At 39.2% G+C, this 20,144-nt stretch overlaps 1 protein-coding gene across 1 annotated transcript in view; it reads left to right on the top strand.

Annotated features, from left to right (window-relative positions):
- AMPH (amphiphysin) overlaps nt 1-20,144 on the top strand; it is a 299,364-nt gene that overhangs the window by 158,581 nt on the left and 120,639 nt on the right. Inside the window, exons 5-7 of the mRNA XM_064575587.1 lie at nt 7,453-7,548; nt 15,679-15,786; nt 17,938-18,023. Coding sequence (XP_064431657.1) covers nt 7,453-7,548; nt 15,679-15,786; nt 17,938-18,023 — 290 coding nt within the window. The remainder of the gene's footprint in view (nt 1-7,452; nt 7,549-15,678; nt 15,787-17,937; nt 18,024-20,144) is intronic.

Raw genomic sequence — 20,144 nt, 5'->3', positions numbered from 1 at the left:
CATGTACCCAGAAGACACCGTACTGTTCTGCCATCCAGATCAGCCCAAACTCATACTGATTAGTGAGCCATTATAAAACTAGAGGTATAGAGCTGTGCGTTAAAGGTGATTTTTTTTTTCCAAATAAGAATAGTGTTTTCCCAGCCCTTTCTACACATCTTAGCTCATCTCAGCAGCAGAACTGGCCCAGGGCATGATTATGTACGAACTTCACCCCTGCACCCCTGCTCCCCCCATCCTGTCTTGAAAGCAGGGTTAGGAGGTGTGAAAAGCATCTATTTCACTTCAATGCCACTGGTCCATTTGCTGGTCTGCAGAGCCTAAGGACAGATGTGGTCAGCCTACTAATAGGAAAGTAACTTCCAGAAGCCTTTGTCCCTAGACATGTCTTAACACCTGTAATCCAATTTGCAGCCGAGGGCCATCTGGCTGGTGAGAAGTGAGAAAGTGGGTATTTTCCACTTTGCAGAAGGCCTAATGGGGTAGAGACCAGGAGTGACCTCTGTATGATATTGGGTGAGTTCTTCAACTTCTCAGGCTTTAGCTTCCTCATCTTCAGAATGAGAATAAGAATTGTACCAACTAATAACACATCTAAAGCCTGTGTATTCACATTATTGGCATGATGCTCAGCACATGTAATTATTACTGGTGTTAGCAAACGGCCTGTCAGGGCTTCTTTCTTGTCCAAGGTCTTTGTTAATGAGCGGTGTTTGTCATGACCACTTGACATGAGCTCATTGATGCACATTGAGGCACAGAAGACCTAAGGGGTACGGCCTCCCTGGCTCGGGAGAAGGTCTGATGTGTGATGCACTGACCATCTATGCGATCTTTGGAAAGATGGGTTAACAGTGCAGCCCCAGGCTGTTCCGTGAAAATTCTGACATCCCCACATTGATCTTCATAATCTTTTTAAGAGAAAAAAAAGCCCAGAGATGTATTTATGAGAAAAGTTCTTCTCACCTTTCTTCTATATAAAGACACTGTATCAACATCACGTTCTTAAATGCTTACCTCATATTATACATTTCTGATGAATGGTGTATGATTAAAAATCCATCAAGAAAGGAATTTTTAAGGGAAACTTACATTAATAGCTTTTCAGAGCACCAGGTTACCTTGTGTATGGGACAGATGCCACTGTTGCCATTTGATCCTTCAGAAAATGACTGCTGTCCCAACTTGATCCTTGGAGGGCCTACCAGGATTTTTGGAACTTTTAGTTGCAGATCCAAATATGGGCTCTTCTGCTGGTGAAGGAGCTGAACACTCCATGTTCAGAGCATCTATTCACATCAGAAGATGAGCCTTTTCATATGGAGGATTTAAATTTTTTTGTTAGCATAAATTTCTTGAATTGGGATCTGTAACAATGAGGATCCGTATTTGAAGTGTGAAAAAGAAACAAAAGCAAGTAAGCCCCCCAAAGTGGCTTTCCAAAGATAGAAAGTTATCTCTCTCTCTCTCTCGTAAAAGACTTTGGAGTGAGCAGCCCAGGTATGGGGACATCAGGGGCCCATGTTTGCAATCCTTGCTGTTTCATCCACGTTCAGTATTACTCTCTGAGCACTGGCCATCAGCTCTCATTTTGGCACTCCAGTCAGCAAAAGGAGGAAGCAGGGAAGACTAAACTCATTTTAGGGACACTTCCTGAAAGTTCATCCCTTTGCCCAGACCTTAGCTGTGACACAGGCTGGAAAATGTAGTCTGTATCCTCGGTAGCCTATATTGTTGATTAGAACTGGTAGCCAAGGCTAGGTTGGTTCCTGTGGAGCTAAGTGGGCTGGGAGAGGCTTGTGGGAGACAATCACAAAGCTGAAGAAAGTCAACTGTTGTCTTAAATTCATTATTATAGTAACTGTTTATAGTGGGTGCACCACAGTTGTCACCGCATACAGAAAATTCTGACTGACATTTCCAGAGCTTTTTGGCATTAGAGTCTCTTCTGATTTGTTTAGTGTATATTTATCTGGGGTCATTGTTACCATGTTAGCATTTTGTTCTCTCATTTATCTATTTATCTATTCTCCTCTGGTCAAAATGACAAGACAGAAAAAATTACCTCAAAAAAAAGAACAAGAGGCAGTACTGACCGTCAGGAACCTAATCAATATGGACATTAGTAAGATGTCAGAACTAGAGTTCAGAATGACGATTTTAAAGATACTAGCTGGGATTGAAAAAAGCATGGAAGATATTAGAGAAACCCTTTCTGGAGAAGTAAAAGAATCTAAACCAAGTCAAAACTAAACTAAACTAAACTAAAATCTAACCAGGTCGAAATTAAAAAGGCTATTAATGAGGTGCAATCAAAAATGGAGGCTCTCACTGCTAGGATAAATGAGGCAGAACAGAGAATTAGTGATACAGAAGACCAAATGATGGAAAAAAAAGAAGATGAGAAAAAGAGAGATAAACAACTACTGGATCACGAGGAAAGAATTCGAGAGATAAGTGATACCATAAGAGGAAACAATATTAGAATAATTGGGATCCCAGAAGAAGAAGAAAGAGAGAGAGGGACAGAAAGTATATTGGAGCAAATTATAGCAGAGAACTTCCCTAATTTGGGGAAGGAAACAGGCATCAAAATCCAGGAGGCACAGAGAACCCCCATCAAAATCAATAAAAATAGGTCAACACCCCGACATCTAATAGTGAAACTTACAAGTCTCAGAGACAATGAGAAAAACTGAAAGCAGCTCTGGAGAAGAGATTTGTAACCTACAATGGTAGAAACATTAGACTGGCAACAGACCTATCCACAGACACCTGGCAGGACAGAAAGGACTGGCATGATATATTCAGAGCACTAAATGAGAAAAATATGCAGCCAAGAATACTATATCCAGCTAGGCTGTCACTGAAAATAGAAGGAGAGAGAAAAAGCTTCCAGGACAAACAAAAACTGAAGGAATTTGCAAACAAGAAACCAGCCCTACAAGAAATACTGAAAGGGGTCCTCTAAGCAAAGGGAGAGCCTAAAAGTAACATAGACCAGAAAGGAACACAGATAATATACAGTAACAGGCACCTTACAGGCAATACAATGGCACTAAATTCTTATCTTTCAGTAGTTACCCTGAATGTAAATGGGCTAAAGGCCCCAATCAAAAGACACAGGCTATCAGATTGGATAAAAAAAATAAGACCCATCGATATGCTGTCTGCAAGAGACTCATTTTAGACCCAAAGACACCCCCAGATTGAAAGTGAGGAGGTGGAAAACCATTTACCATGCTAATGGACACCAAAAGAAAGCTGGGGTGGCAATCCTTATATCAGACAAATTAGATTTTAAACCAAAGACTGTAATAAGAGATGAGGAAGGACACTATATCCTACTTAAAGGTCTATCCAACTAGAAGATTTAACAATTGTAAATATCTATGCCCCTAACATGGGAGCAGCCAATTATATAAGGCAATTAATAACAAAAGCAAAGAAATACATCAACAACAATACATAATAGTGGGGGACTTTAACACCCCCCTCACTGAAATGGACAGATCCTCTAAGCAAAAGATCAACAAGGAAATAAAGACTTTAAATGACACACTGGACCAGATGGACTTCACAGATATATTCAGAACATTCCATCCCAAAGCAACAGAATGCACATTCTTCTCTAGTGCCCATGGAACATTCTCCAGAATAGATCACATCCTAGGTCATAAATCAGGTCTCAACCGGTACCAAAAGATTGGGATCATTCCCTGCCTATTTTCAGACCACAATGCTTTGAAACTAGAACTCAATCACAAGAGGAAAGTCGGAAAGAACTCAAATACATGGAGGCTAAAGAGCATCCTACTGGAGAATGAATGGGTCAACCAGGAAAATAAAGAATTTAAAAAATTCATGGAAACCAATGAAAATGAAAACACAACTGTTCAAAATCTTTGGATGCAGCAAAGGCAGCCCTAAGAGGAAAGTATATAGCAATACAAGCCTTTCTCAAGAAACAAGAAAGGTCTCAAATACACAACCTAACCCTACACATAAAGAGCTGAAGAAAGAACAGCAAATAAAGCCTAAACCCAGCAGGAGAAGAGAAATTATAAAGATCAGAGCAGAACTCAATGAAATAGAAACCAAAAGAACAGTAGAACAAATCAACGAAACTAGGAGCTGGTTCTTTGAAAGAATTAACAAGATTGAGAATCCCCTGGCCAGACTTATCAAAAAGAAAAGAGAAATGACCCAAATTAATAAAATCATGAATGAAAGAGGAGAGATCACAACCAACACCAGAGAAATACAAACAATTATAAGAACATATTATGAGCAACTCTATGGCGGCAAATTAGATCATCTGGAAGAAATGGATGCATTCCTAGAGATGTATCCACTACCAAAACTGAACCAGGAAGAAATGGAAAACCTGAAGAGACCTAAAACTACTAAGGAAATTGAAGCAGTCATCAAACATCTCCCAACAAACAAAAGCACAGGGCCAGATGGTTTCCCAAGGGAATTCTACCAAACATTTCAAGAGGAATTAATATCTATTCTTCTGAAACTGTTCCAAAAAATAGAAATGGAAGGAAAACTTCCAAACTCGTTTTATGAGGCCACCATTACCTTGATCCCCAAACCAAAGACTCCATCAAAAAGGAGAATTACAGACCAATATCCTTGATAAACATGGATGCAAAAATTCTCACCAAAATACTAGCCAATAGGATCCAACAGTACATTAAAAGGATTATTCACCACGACCTAGTGGGATTTATCCCTGGGCTGCAAGGTTGGTTCAACATCCGGAAATCAATCAATGTGATACAATACATTAATAAAAGAAAGAACAGGAATCATATGATCCTCTCAATAGATGCAGAAAAAGCATTTGACAAAGTACAGCATCCTTTCTTGATTAAAACTCTTCAGAGTATAGGGATATAGGATACATACCTCAATATCATAAAAGCCATCTATGAAAAACCCACAGCAAATATCATTCTCATTGGGGAACAACTGAGAGCTTTCCCCCTAAGGTCAAGAACATGGCAGGGATGTCCACTATCACCACTGGTATTCAACATAGTATTAGAAGTCCTAGCCACAGCAATCAGACAACAAAAAGAAATCAAAGGCATCCAAATCGGCAAAGAAGAAGTCAAGCTCTCACTCTTTGCAGATATGATACTTTATGTGGAAAACTCAAAAGACTCCACCCCAAAACTGTTAGAACTCATACAGGAATTCAGTAAAGTGGCAGGATATAAAATCAATGCACAGAAGTCAGTGGCATTCCTATACACCAACCACAAGACAGGAGAAAGAGAAATCAAGGAGTCGATCCCATTTACAATTGTACCCAAAACCGTAAGATACCTAGGAATAAATCTAACCAAAGAGGCAAAGGATTTGTACTCAGAAAACTATAAAATACTCATGAAAGAAATTGAGGAAGACACAAAGAAATGTAAAATCAATCCATGCTCATGGATTGGAAGAACAAATATTGTGAAGATGTCAGTGCTACTTAGAGCAATCTACACATTTAAGGCAATCCCTATCAAAACACCATCCACTTTTTTCAAAGAAATGGAACAAGTAATCCTAAAATTTGTATGGAACCAGAAATATCCCGAATAGCCAGAGGAATGTTGAAAAAGAAAAGCAAAGCTGGTGGCATCACAATTCTGGACTTCCAGCTCTATTACAAAGGTGTCATCATCAAGACAGTATGGTACTGGCACAAATACAGACATATTGATCAATGGAACAGAATAGAGAGCGCACAAATGGACCCTCAACTCTATGGTCAACTCATCTTCGACAAAGCAGGAAAGAACGTCCAATGGAAAAAAGGGGGAATGTTGGGAAAATTGGATAGCCACATGCAGAAGAATGAAACTGGACCATTTCCTTACACCACACACAAAAATAATCTCAAAGTGGTTGAAGGACCTAAATATGAGACAGGAGTCCATCAAAATCCTAAAGGAGAACACAGGCAGCAACCTCTTCGACCTCAGCCGCAGCAACTTCTTCCTAGAAACATGGCCAAAGGCAAGGGAAGCAAGGGCAAAAATGAACTATTGGGACTTCATCAAGATAAAAAGCTTTTGCACAGCAAAAGAAACAGTTCACAAAACCAAAAGACAACCGACAGAATGGGAGAAGATATTTGCAAATGACATATCAGATAAAGGGCTGGTATCCAAAATTTATAAAGAACTTATCAAACTCAACACCCAAAGAACAAATGATCCAGTCAAGAAATGGGCAGAACACATGAACAGACTTTTTTCCAAAGAAGACATCCAAATGGCCAACAGACACATGAAAAAGTGCTCAACATCGCTCGGCATCAGGGAAATCCAAATCAAAACCTCAGTGAGATACCACCTCACACCAGTCAGAATGACTAAAAATGACAGATGTTGGCGAGCATGTGGAGAAAGGGGAACTGTCCTACACTGTTGGTGGGAATGCAAGCTGGTGCAGCCACTCTGGAAAACAGTATGGAGGTTCCTCAAAAAGTTGAAAATAGAGCTACTATACGACCCAGTAATTGCACTACTGGGTATTTATCCCAAAGATACAAATGTAGGGATCCGAAGGGGTACATGCACCCTGATGTTTATGGTAGCAATGTCCACAATAGCCAAACTATGGAAAGAGTCAAGATGTCCATCGACAGATGAATGGATAAAGAAGAAGTGGTATATATATACAATGGAATATTATGCAGCCATCAAAAGGAATGAAATCTTGCCATTTGCAATGACATGGATAGAACTAGAGGGTATTATGCTGAGCAAAATAAGGCAATCAGAGAAAAACATGTATCATGATCTCACTGATACAAGGAATTCTTAATCTCAGGTAACAGTTTTCTGGAGTGGTGGGGGGTAGGAGGGATGGGGTGGCTAGGTGATAGACATTGGGGAGGGTATGTGCTATGGTGAGCACTGTGAATTGTGTAAGACTGTTGAATCACAGACCTGTATCTCTGAAACAAATAATACAGTATATGTTAAAAAGAAAGAAGATAGTAGGAAGGGAAAAATGAAGGGGGGGACATCGGAGCCGGAGACGAACCATGAGAGACTATGGACTCTGAGAAACAAACTGAGGGTTCTAGAGGGGAGGGGATCGGGGGATGGGTTAGCCTGGTGTTGGGTATTAAAGAGGGCACGTACTGAATGGAGCACTGGGTATTATATGCAAACAATGAATCATAGAATATTACATCAAAATCTAATGATGTGATGTATGATGATTAACATAACATAATAAAAAAAATAAGTTGTAGCCAAATTGCCTTGAAATTTTATTGTATTATTAAATAATCCATGTTTTTTTTCCTAACATCTATTATCCAAGGAAGTACTTTTTATCTAATTTTATCATTCCTGATTTTTTTTAGAGGTTCGGTGAAAAGTATCCAATTAAAAACGTTCAGCAGTTATCTCTTTATTTCTCTTCTTCTTTTAGAAATGTGATGTCCTATGGGAAGACTTTCATCAAAAACTAGTGGATGGGTCCTTGCTGACACTGGATACCTATCTGGGCCAATTTCCTGACATAAAGGTATTTTACTTTTTGTCTATAAAGGGAAGAATTGAATGGTTCTATGTACTTATTGAAACATGGGCAAGAGATCAGTCGAATTCAGAGTCCTCAAACTGACATCAAACACGGTCACTTTTCATTTATTTAAGCATGGAAATTTTATCTTTTTCCTATCTTTTGAAATGAAATGTAGCCACAGAATTCACATTTTCCCCTTTAGTGAACTGCTTCAGCTTTTGTTTCTCTATAGACATCTTTTTAATACTCTAGATATAAAATTGCAAACCAGATACCAAAAATTCCAATCTTTGTGTTCCAACCTTTTTATTGTGTAGAATTTGATAAGAATTTTCATTAGAATAAACAGCAGTTTCCAAGAAAGGAGAAACTTCATTGCAAACCTGAGAGCAAGATTCAATCTTTCCTTGTTTACTGTTCAGAGCACACCTGCATATGTTTTCTCTCCTTAAAATTTCCTGGTTTAGATTGAACTGTTAAGATAGAAGCATTTCAAATACATTTGCAGCTGGGTCTAAAAATATCTCATCTAAAATATTTGTCTTATTTGACACTTGGATTCATTGATGGGAAATACATAAGCGGAGGATTGAACATCATAGATTTAGAATTGACCTTGGAGGTAGAGATGGTTTTTAAACCATCAGGGCTGTACATTGCACATGGTAGCATGAATAGATCTGCACCCGGTTGTTTTTCCTGCTCAAGGAGGAATACCAGGTAAGTACCACGGTGCTGCCCTTCTTATAGGGTGAAGGAGGCCATGAACCAGTATCCATCCATCTGCAGAGCCTTAATTAGGTGACTTCTGATGTGAAGCTCCACTTTTCTCTGGCCTGCTTTGTAGCCATTGCCAAACACCAGGACACTAGCTGCAGTAATGTGCACTGGCCTTGGCCATGAAACATAGTGAAGCTTCTCAGCCAGAGCAGCACTCCTGTAAATGATGTCAATTTCCTTGGTCCCATACATAATACCTAAACTAATTGGCCAACATCCCAATGTGTTTTGGGACACAGGGGCACCATATAAAAAGCCTCGGTGGACCAGACTAGGTACATTAATTAGCCTTGGTGGCAGAATGTCACAGAGAACAAATCCAAACGATAGATTCTCAATGACGTTATCATAATAGGTAGGAGAGCACTTTCGTGAGCCATTGCATGATTGTGTCCTCATTAAAAGGTGTAAGTTGGTTTTTTAAAACTTTCTGAGAGATTTAAAAATTAAATTGAAAAAATTTTAGGATTCTCTGAGGCTGCCATGCACTAGCCTATAGGGAATGTGTCTTGGGATATCTTCAGATTATTTGGTGGACAGTCACATTTTGTCTTAGAATTTGTAACATTTGTGGAGCAGAGAGTCTCAGAATCATTATCACACTTCAGAATATCATTTGTTGCGTGGTAATTTAATCTCCATAAAAATCAGTCCCTAATAAATCAGAAGGGGATATGGGAAAACTTTGACCTCATACTTGAAAATTTCAAAGCAGTTTGCAACTAGTCTAAATTATTCATATAATATACATTAAGAGTATTAAGCAAATGAAGGCTGTGATTGACCAGAGAAGAACACATTTGAAAAGTTGTTCAGCTTCAGGAACAAAAACTTAGTATCATCAGAAAAATGTGGAGTATCTTGGTTGTTACGGTACTGCCCAGCCATAGTAATTTGGAAATTGGCCATATTCTCTAGGAGCATATAATTTTAGAAGACAAATACACCCAGAAGTACCTGCATTGAAACATAGATTAAAATAAAATCATGATGGCGGCACCTGGGTGGCTCAGTTGGTTAAGCGTCTAACTCTTGGTTTGAGCTCAGGTCATGATCTCAGAGTCATGAGATCAAGCCCCATGTCGGACTCCATACTCAGTGGGGAGTCTGCTTGTGGATTCTCTCCTTCTTCCTCTGCCCTTCTGCCTACTCATGCTCTCTCTCTTCTCTCTCTGTCTCTCTCTAAAAGTAAATAAATATTTAAATTAACTAATTAAATAAAATCATGATGGATGATATTGACTGTCTCGTTTGTTCCACATCAGAAAGATGAAGAACTCAGTAGAACTTTTGCTTAAGCAATTCTTTTCTTGAGGTCCATGGTTGAGGTCATGCACAAAGATGATCCTCCAGTGACTGAACCATCTTTACACTAGAGATTTGGGAATAATGTCATCTAGCTGGGTGCTTTAAAATAAGTAAAATATATGTCATGGTGTTGCCTGTGTCATGGAAAGAGGCTGAAATAATCTCCCTTTCTCTGAAGTCACATTTAGAATAGCATTTCAACCAAGGTGGACAATTGTGAAACCATTTCATATGACAAAGAGTTGAGGACACAGCAGTGTTGAACTAGGAAAGGAAGCTATTTGGAATTAAGGAGTAGACACAGTAGCTGTTTCTAATATTTGAAAGACATTTTTTCTGTGAAGATACACTTAAGTTATTCTCTGTGTCTTTATTCTCTGTCTGAATGGAAGGTAGAAGTGGATGTAGACTCTATCACTTTGTCAAGTTAGTGCTGAATAATTATGTAATGAATGGGTTATTGATAGAAAGAAAGCTAATGATTAAAAATACTCTGTGGAGAATTTTCAAAGCATGGAACACAACTGACTTCCCTGACTTCCATTAAAATCAAACAGTCCATGTGTAGTTAACACGTCAGGCAAATTTCCAAATATTTACTGGTGCTCACCAGCAAGGACTATGAAGTACCATCATGAGGGAGTGATGTTTGACTTTTCCAACTGTGATTGGCAGGGTACCCGGTGTTATAGTTCTTATTACACAGCTCTGACATCTAAAATCAATGTTATAATAAGAGCCAGCTTGTCATTAACCCAGGCAGGCTTACAGCTGTGAGCAGTTATTGTAAAATGTAGTTTAGATTCTATCTTGGCAGCCATGCATAAGCACCTAAACATATATTTACAGCAGTGTGCCAAAGTGAATTCCAAGTTGGGGTTATTATTGACATTTAAAAAAATACAATAAATTAATTTTTTTTACTGTATAAGGTCAGTGTGCAGTGGGAAATTTGAAGAAATTTCAGTTGAACCATATCATTAAACTCTTCACTGTTAAACTAGTAAATTTACTTAATTAAATTTATTACTGGAAGGTTAAATAAGAATTGTGTTATTTCCCATATAAAAGCTAAGGTCGATTAACTCTACCCTTACTTAGAAGATTTGATTCTTTCTTCCAGGTTTTTCAAGTATCAGATAGGTAAGGAAATAAGATTGATTTGTATTTCCAACACAAAATTGTGTGAATCAAAATGAGTGATGGCCTTCAAAACAGGCCCTTCTACTATGGTAAGCCCTGCTCTATAATTGAGTTGTCAGTTACCCAAGAAAATGAGTCACATTATTTATTTCACTTCTTGTTTTTGAACAAAAAAAGATGACCCAGTGTACTCTTCCACCTTATTCCCAGGCTTGGAAGTCATTGAATTTTGGCCCTTTTCAAAAAAATCGCATTCATCTTCAAAGAATCAAGATTGGCTTCTTGGAAGATACTAAAGAAGAGTTCCCCACCCCAGCCCCTCCCCTACAAGTCCATGAAGCAGAGCTTTATCAGAGATACACAGAGTTACACAAGTCCACTGCTTCAAGGAACAGTGTTCCTTTGAGGGTAGTAATTAGATGTTTGCTAGAAATAATGAGTTGGTCACCTCATAGGCACACTCTCCCCACTAGAGTGCCCTGAAGGGCCTCCCTGCATCCTGCCTAGACTAATTCATTCCATATCTTTAAGGAAATGTGAGTCATCCATGCTTTCCACTAACATCAGTTGGAAGTGGTAGGTGTAGAGGGTGAAGAGATTGGAAGCAGCTAAATGAGAGTAAGTGCCCCAACCCACCTCTCATCCATCCCAAAGCGGGTGTAGAGGAATAGCATAGAGTGACAGGTGGTAATTGAATGTTGGGGTAGGTCTGAGAAATATGGGAGCAGTTAAGAGGACTAACCAAGAGTCAGGAGGAAGGCTGGGACTGGATGAGGCAGGTGAGGGCACTAGAGTTCAAGATACAAGGAGGCACCTACTCTTGGTTGCTGACCCCGCAGGTATGTGTCCCTGAGAGTAAGGGCCTTCTTAGATGTTGTGCCCTAGGTGTCTCATGTGCCTCATTCTACTCCTGGTACTGGTTGGTGTGGGGTGGGAGGGTTAGCTGACATCTAATTCATCTTTGCCACAGACTTTCTGAGCAATTCTGGACAAGTAGAAGTTAATCTCATGCAACTGGAGATTCTCTACATGTAAAATGGGAATAATCCCTGCAATACCCATACTGTAGGTTGCTGAGGATCTGTGAGTTGTGACTGTGTTTGTATGCCATAAACATGCTAGTGTTGTTTTCTTCTTCCTACCATATAAAACTTAAAAGTTTTTTAAGGGTCTTCTCCTGTAGTAGTTCTCCAATTGGACTGGCTGGGTGTAACTGAACCACTAGGGGTCTTTTCAAAAAGGCCAAATGCATGGGCCTTGCATCAGACTAATTAAATTTGCTTATTATTTGCTTATTAGTTAAACCTCCTTTTTTAAGATTTATTTATTTGAGAGAGAGTGCATGCACGGGCGAGCAGGGGAGGAGGCAGGGAAGAGGGAGAGAGAATCTCAAGCAGACTTCCCACTGAGCATGGAGCCAAACACGAGGCTAGATTTCCCCACCCTGAGATCATGACCTGAGTCAAAATCAAGAGCTGGACGCTTAACCAACTGAGCCACCCAGGTGCCCCCCACTTTTGTTTTAGGTATTTATTTATTTATTTATTTATTTATTTATTTATTTGAGAAAGTATACCTATTTAACTTTTTAGTGGTTGCTATACAATTTGTAACATATATCTTTAACTTTTCCTGTCTAACTTCAAATATTATCATAGCACTTTTATATAAACAATATACCTCCAGTTCTTTCTTCGCTTCCTCTGCGATTATTGTCACAAAATTTTCCTTTACATATGTTATAAACTCCACAATACATTTTTTCTGTTTCTTTTTTTTTGCTCTAGATAATCAATTACCTTTTAAAGCACTTAAAAGTAAAAAACCCAAATCATGTATATTGACCTTGAATTTTATTAATTTCTGGTACTTACTTTTGTGTGTGTGTGATTCCTATGATGGCAGTGAATTCTTTCAGCTTTTGTTCGTCTGAAAAAGACTTTTTTAAAAGATTTTATTTATTTACTTAGAGAGGGCACACACAAGCAGGGGGAGGGGCAGAGGGAGAGGAAGAGAGAATCCCAAGTAGACTCTGCTGAGCACGGAGTTTGACGTGGGGCTTGATCCCATGACCGCAAGGTCATGACCTGAGCTGAAAACAAGAGTCTGATGCTTAACTAACTGAGCCACCCAGGCGCCCCAGTCTGAAAAAAAAAAAAAAAAACAACAACTTTATTTCACTTTTACTGTTGGAAGGTATTTTCACTGGGAATAGAATTCTGAGTTTGCAGATTTCTTTTTCTTTTTTTTTTTTTTATTTTTCAGCACTTTAAAAATGTTATGTCATTGTATTTTGGCTGCATAGTTTCTCAAGAGTAGCTTTCTGTAATCCTTGCCTTTGTTCTTTATATTTTCCTTCTTGATTTTAAGCAGTTTGGCTATGAAGTGTCTGGATGGATATTATTCAGTGTTTGCCCTTCTTGGGGTTCTGTGAGTTTCTTGGGCCTGTACTTTGATGTCATCATTATTATATAAATTTCTCAGCCAATATCTCTTTAAATATTTCTTCTGACTTAACCTCTCATCTCTTTTGGAAACTCCAGTTAGGCCATGTTGGACCATTTAATATTGTATTACAGGTTTTGTATGCTTGATTCTGTTATTTTTCAACTCTTATTTCTCTTTGTGTTTTAATAGGAATAATTTCTCTTGATACATTTTCATAGATATTTTTTTTAAGATTTTATTTATTTGACAGAGACACAGTGAGAGAGGGAACACAAGCAGGGGGAGTGGGAGAGGGAGAAGCAGGCTTCCTGCTGAGTAGGGAGCCTGATGCAGGGCTCGATCCCAGGACCCTGGGACCATGACCTGAGCCGAAGGCAGACAGTTAACGACTGAGCCACCCAGGCGCTCCATTAGTCTTGGTCGTTTTAAAATTTGTTTGGTATTTCCAGCATCTGGGTCATGTCTGAGTCTGGTTCAGTTGATTGCTTTATCTTTTCTCATGGGTTTTCTTTGTGTGTGTGTTTCATAATTTTAGACTGAATCCCAGACATCATGTATAGTGAAGACTGAAGGAATATTAATTCCTTGAAATGGACATGCCTTTTTGTCAGGCCAGTAGTGTGGCAGTGCAAATCAATCTGATCATGAATTGAGCTGGATTTAGGTTTGTTGGTTATTATGATTTTACTATTATTATTTTCATTACAGTATGGCTTTCACATTCCTCTAGAATTGGGGTGCTAATGCCTTGTGCTTATTTTCTAACATCTATAATGTTTTCAGACTTGGGTTGAAGTCTGGTTTTTGCCTCTCCTTTGGTCCACATAAGGTAGGTCCTTGAATGCCAGAGAATTATCCTCCGTGTCCTTGTTCCCCATCAGATCTTAGTTCCTTATATGGCTGTACTGCAGAAGGGGCCTCTCTCTATACACTTGCCCTCCTTCCAGTGGCAGGCAGCTATTGCTTATTGTTGACTGTTAAACTTGTAATGGGGACACTGCTGTTTTTTGTTATACTTCCTTGGTCTGTCCTTTTTTTTTTTTTTTTTTGTAGAGAGGGAGAGAGAGCGAGACAAGACAGAGTTCTTGGCCTGTCTTAAGCAAATTCAGCCTCATATCTGTGGTTGGCTTTGGGCAGGAGTTTCCTGCCCCTGCTCAAGTGAGAACAGACCACTGCTTGTTAAAGGAGCCAGCCAGACCATGGGCCCAAGATGGTTTTATGCCCCTCCCTAATCAGTAGAGATTTTTTTCTTCTATCCTTCCTTGTGTAACAATGATATTTACATATATCATAGGGGCTAGAAGGGTTTCTTAATCCTCCCCCAGGGCCAGGTGGGTTTCTTAATCCTCCCCCAGGGCCAGATTGGTTTTGCTTCTATTCTTCTCCTTCAAGCTGTGTACCTTTGCCTGGTCTCTTTGGGCTCCCTCCTTAAACAACTTAAAGCTTTTACCTTGTAAGAGAAAAAGGTGCATGAGATGGGCAGGGCTCAGTGCCCACCCTGTAGCAGCCATAGCTCACCTCATTCTCTCCTGTACTGCAAAGGAGTGTCTTCTTCCCAATGGCATCCAATGGAGGTTGAAGGGAAGAGCTTACCCATAAGTGCAATTTGCCCTTGTGTCTTAGGCACCCAGCTTTCCAAAATGATACATTAGCCCACACTAGGCCTCTAACAGTTTGTTAAAATTTTGGCTGACCTCTTCATGTCCACAACTTCTACTTGTACCCTGGTTTGTTGGCACAAATAATTTATTGTCTTGTCTCTCCTTGGAGGACATTGTCTTTCTTCCCAAATAAAATAATTCAGATTATTTTGCTTCCTTGTGACCCTTAGGTCTCTGAAAGAATCAAGGAGAGTTGTCCTTTTATAGATTATGCGGATTTTTTCTTGTCAGTATAAGAGTGACATTCATTGCAGCTGTCTGTATCCTAAATGGAAGTGGGGTCTTTAAGAATCCATATATTTTTAAGGCTCTTCAGATGCTTCTAATGAACAAAAAGACTGAGGAACCCTTTTAAGAGAAAGGATTTTTTAGGAAGTAAATCTGCTTTATAGAACTTCTGTTGGTGTGTTATTAGAATTCTAAAACCAAAGCCTAATAGAGTCTTCCATGATCTTCGAAATGGAACATTGAAAGATTTAGAATAGAGGCTAAAAGATAGTATAGGTTTCTTGCTCCCCTCAACGAGTTTTGGAATTTTTCTGATCTTGACTACAAATTCTATCTTCCACTATTCATGATCGGCCTAATTATTATAGAAGAAAAGATATTTATCTGATGGTTTTTACGTAAAGAATTGGAGGTGGTTGTGTGATTTCCAGGTATCATTTGTTGGCTGAAATTCTGGTTCACTTCAGTCTCCAGTCAGGATCCTCAGTTACTCTGGACAATGGAAGCATTTTAGCAATCAAAAAGAGAATCTATAACCATGCATACATTTCCTTGTTGGCAGAATCGCATTGCAAAGCGCAGCAGGAAGCTGGTGGACTATGACAGTGCTCGCCACCATCTGGAAGCTTTGCAGAGCTCCAAGAGGAAGGATGAAAGTCGAATCTCTAAGGTAAGAACTGATCCCACTGTTGACACCACTCTCCATATTCTATGACCTATAACAATATTGCTTTTTAAAATTAAATACAAGCATAACTCAGAGATATTGTGGGTTCAGTTTCCAACCATGGCAATAAAACAAATATTTTAATAAAGCCATTAAAATGAATTTTTAGTTTCCCAGTGTATGCAAAAGTTATGTTTACACTATACTGTAGTCTAAAGTGTGCATTAACATTATGTTTAAAAACACAACATGCATACCTTAATTAAAAACACTTTATTTCTAGAAAATGCTATTATCTGTGCTTTCAGCAAGTCATAATCACTAATCACAGATTATAACAAATATGATGATAATGAAAACGCTCAAATATTGCACGAATTACATGAATGTGACCCAGAGACATGAAGTGAGCAAATGCTGCTGGAAAAATGTTACTTACAGGCTTACTTGATGCAGGGTTGCCCCAAACCTCAATTTGTAAAAAAATTTAGTGTCTGCAAAGCACAGTGAAGTAAAGCACAGCAAAACAAGGTATACCTGTTATTTCCTGTAAGGAGATTGGAATTAGGACAGAATTTAAACTGAAACATGGTACTTGTGGGCTGCTTTCCCTAATTTTTAATAAGGTTTTTCATGTGATTGTAGAGTTCACATGGCTGACACCGACTCACACATTTTGGTCAGAGTAAACCTTGGCCCCCAACAATACTGCAGGGTCAGTGAAAGTAATGTGTTTCTCCACTCTGTTCTGTGTTTGGGGTCCGTATTTGAAGCTAAAAGGCAGATTCAGATAGAAAACCAAATTTGAAATTCTAAGACATAACCTGTAGTTGCCAGAGAGTGCAGACACATGCTGGATTTGTAGAACATTCGTTTTCTTTTAGAAAACCCATTTTACTATGTTTGCCAGGCACTTACAGATGCCAACTGACACCTGCCAACTATTCCCTTTGCTTCCAGTCTTGCCTCCTCCTATCTGCCTACACACAGCTGTCTGAATAGTCTCTCTACATCACATATCCAGATAGTTTCTCCACTGCTTGTCTTTTAATGGCTTGCATCGCCTATAGAAAACAAATCTCAATTTCTCGGTGTGCACATGAGACCTGCACAACTTGGTTATGACTCACCTATTCATCCTAATCACCTTTTGAATCTTCTTTCTCCTCTGCTCCTTTTTTCATATACATATCCTAAACTAGAGATCCCATGGCCCACACAGCAGTTCCCAAGCAGCCACGGTAAGAGCTGCCCGTCATGTAAGACACCATAGTTTCCAGGCACCACGCTCAGCTGTGCCATCATTTCTTAATACTTACGATATGTGTGCAAGTAGGCATTAGTGTCGCGTTTTTATCAGTGAGGTATCGGAGATGAAGAAAGTTAAAATCGTCTCACAAGTTGACACAATCAGTAAGCTAGAATTCTAACCCACATCTTTGTGTTGTAGTACCTCTCCACCTGCTTCTTCAGTGAACCTTTGCTGATTCTTCAAGATTCCTTTAGAATGTCACTTTCCCTGTGGAACCTTCTCTGTTTCTCTACCATTTTCCCCAATAGCATGCTCCACAACAGTTTGTAAGCGCTAGTTTGTAATGTAATTATTTAGACTTCTGACTAGACATGGGGAATTTCTTTGGGAAGCATCCATGTCCAGTATGCAGAGCAGAGCAGTGTATGAGACAGGCAGTTAACACGTTTTTGTGGCTAGAATCTACCAGACTACAGAAGCAACCATTGTAATCAAGCCAGTTTTCGTGTCTTAAAAAAGACTTAATATTTCACTCTTATTGAAAAAATTATGTGGATTTTATTTGTTTTTTGGTTTGTTTTTGAGAGAGAGTGTGCATTTGCATATGAGCTGGGGAGGGGTGGAGGGAGAGAGAGACTCTTAAGGGGCTCAAACTTTACTACCCTGAGATCATGACTTAAGCTGAAATCAAGAGTTGGATGCTTGACCAACTGAGACGTCCAGGCACCCCCACCAAAAATTATGTGGATTTTTAACCAGACAAATTTCTGTTCTTCTCAAAATGTTTCTTGGATGCCATAAAGCTATTCCCATTTTATGTTAAATGCTGTTGTTGTATATAGAAATGGCTTGTGTTTCGATGATATTTTTTAGTGTAAACACTTGTTATGTGTCATTTCTAGGCAGAAGAGGAATTTCAGAAAGCACAGAAAGTGTTTGAAGAGTTTAACGTTGACTTACAAGAAGAGTTACCATCGTTATGGTCAAGGTAAAGTTGTTTCTGTACAGGGTGTACACGTCCCTTTTGGAAGATCAAGAACAGGGGTATCTCTTCTCTTGTCTTTATTGCCATTAATGCTAAAGCACCATCCGAGAAGTGTTCCATTTCTGTGCTTTTCAGCATGGTGGCTATTTACCACATGTGGGCTGTTGAACACTTGGGCTATGGCTAGTATGGTGGAGGAACTGATTTTTAGATTTAATTTCTTTTGTTTTGATTCATTTGAATTTAAATAACAACATGGGGCTAGCAGCTATTATATTGACGGCAGAGTTTTAGACCTTAATCTATTTGTCAAGTGGAGCCCCAGATCTCAATCAGAGGCATGGGGAGAAGTGCCCTTAACTTTGAAATTTACAAGGATACCTTTTAGCTCTTGGCAGGACTCCATTTATTCTGAGAGGTTATGTAGTCTTCCAGCTTTGATGCCAAACCTCTGCTTTCAGCTCTGACCTTTTAACCTGAACTTCATTCCCATTTGAAGTGCTAAATATTCTTCTTATTATGGGTACTCTGCGTTTCCTGTGGCATTAGGTGCATTGTGCATCCTTTGTTTTATTTTTCTCACTCAATGGTAGAACCAAGAAGTTGTTGGATGAAGTGGGTCCTTATGTCTCTCAATTTCCATCAGCGTCTCATGCTCCCACACCAAATAAACAGAATTGTGTTCACTGTGCTACCCTGCTTTAAGTTAAGGCAAACCCTCTAGCCCAGCTTCCAACCAGATTGGCATCCCCTAAAACCTTCCTCCATGGAAATTCTGGATTTTCTACTTATCCTCTAAAATTGTGAGCATTTTGAGCATCTAGAGTGGAGTTTGTCCAAAAAATTGAGTTTGCCTCAATTTTTTGCCTAGAGTAGGCACTCCATGTTTATTTTTGAACTACTGAAATACCTAGAGGAAATTTTGGCTAGTTCACGATTAAATCAGCCTGTAGGGCATGTCCACTTCAATATCCAGCCATAACTCAAAGTTTAACGTGGGTGAAATTAACTCATCGCTCATCTGAATTTACTCATTCTTTCAACATCTGCATTTCTCTTTGTGGTACTGTTGTTCTTGGGCTCCCAGGCTGTAAATTGTGGAGTCAGTAACTATAGAAAACCAGAGGACCATCAAAGGAATCAATCCATCCTTTTTCTCTGTGGTCTTCTGGATTGGTCTCTCTCTCCTTATTCTCACTGCCCCCACATTTACCCCCATTATCCCCCTGTGAGTTATGGTGATGGTCTTGCTCTCACATTTGTGTCTTTGACCTCATCCTATATACCTCTTTATTCAGAAGCTCTACCTTGACAAATCTCTGTGGTCTGCAGAGGAACCTACTGTGTGTGCCCAAAGAAGAGGATTTTGAGCAGCCTGAATATATAAAACTTCTAGGGATATAGATGAGACAAATCTATTCATAATTTTAATTGAGTTATTCATGCCTATTCAAAATCATGAGTTATATGAAATTATGTTTTTTAAGAAAAATATTATATACTCATATTTCAAGAAATACTTGTATCCAAAATCTTTATATCCATCTTTGTCCTCCATGTCTTCATCCTCATTAAGGATACTCATCAAGTCAGCTGGTAGTTCTCCAGAGCTTCTCATCTTCCTCAACAGATATCCCATCCCAAACACAAGTTGTCATTTGCATACAATTTGGACAGTTATCCTGTTCATTTCCCCTCTAAAGGAATTTTTGTGGTCTCAAATATAATTACTTACTCAATTGCTTTTTAAACTGATCTTTGCAAGAGCTAGGTACCACAATGCTCAACACTTCCAATTATGAGATAATACTCCTGGAAAAATTGCCAAAACTGCCCAAAGACAGTTATTACTTGCCTTAATATGTATTGGGTATGTAACAGTTTTTTTTTTTTAAAGGTTTTATTTATTTGACAGAGAGAAAGACAGCCAGAGAGGGAACACAAGCAGGGGGAGTGGGAGAGGGAGAAGCGGGCTTCCCGTGGAGCAGGGAGTCTGATCCGGGGCTCGATCCCAGGGCCCTGGGATCATGACCTGAGCCGAAGGCAGACGCTTAACGACTGAGCCACCCAGGCACCCCTGTAACAGATTTCTTTTTCCTCATGTTCTCTGTATGCATTCAAAAC

The sequence above is a fragment of the Mirounga angustirostris genome, unplaced genomic scaffold (assembly GCF_029215605.1).
Source record: "Mirounga angustirostris isolate CCGP_5_RB_7025 unplaced genomic scaffold, mMirAng1.0.hap1 SCAF_12, whole genome shotgun sequence".
NCBI lineage: Eukaryota > Metazoa > Chordata > Mammalia > Carnivora > Phocidae > Mirounga > Mirounga angustirostris.
This window is presented reverse-complemented; position numbering and strand designations above follow the sequence as displayed.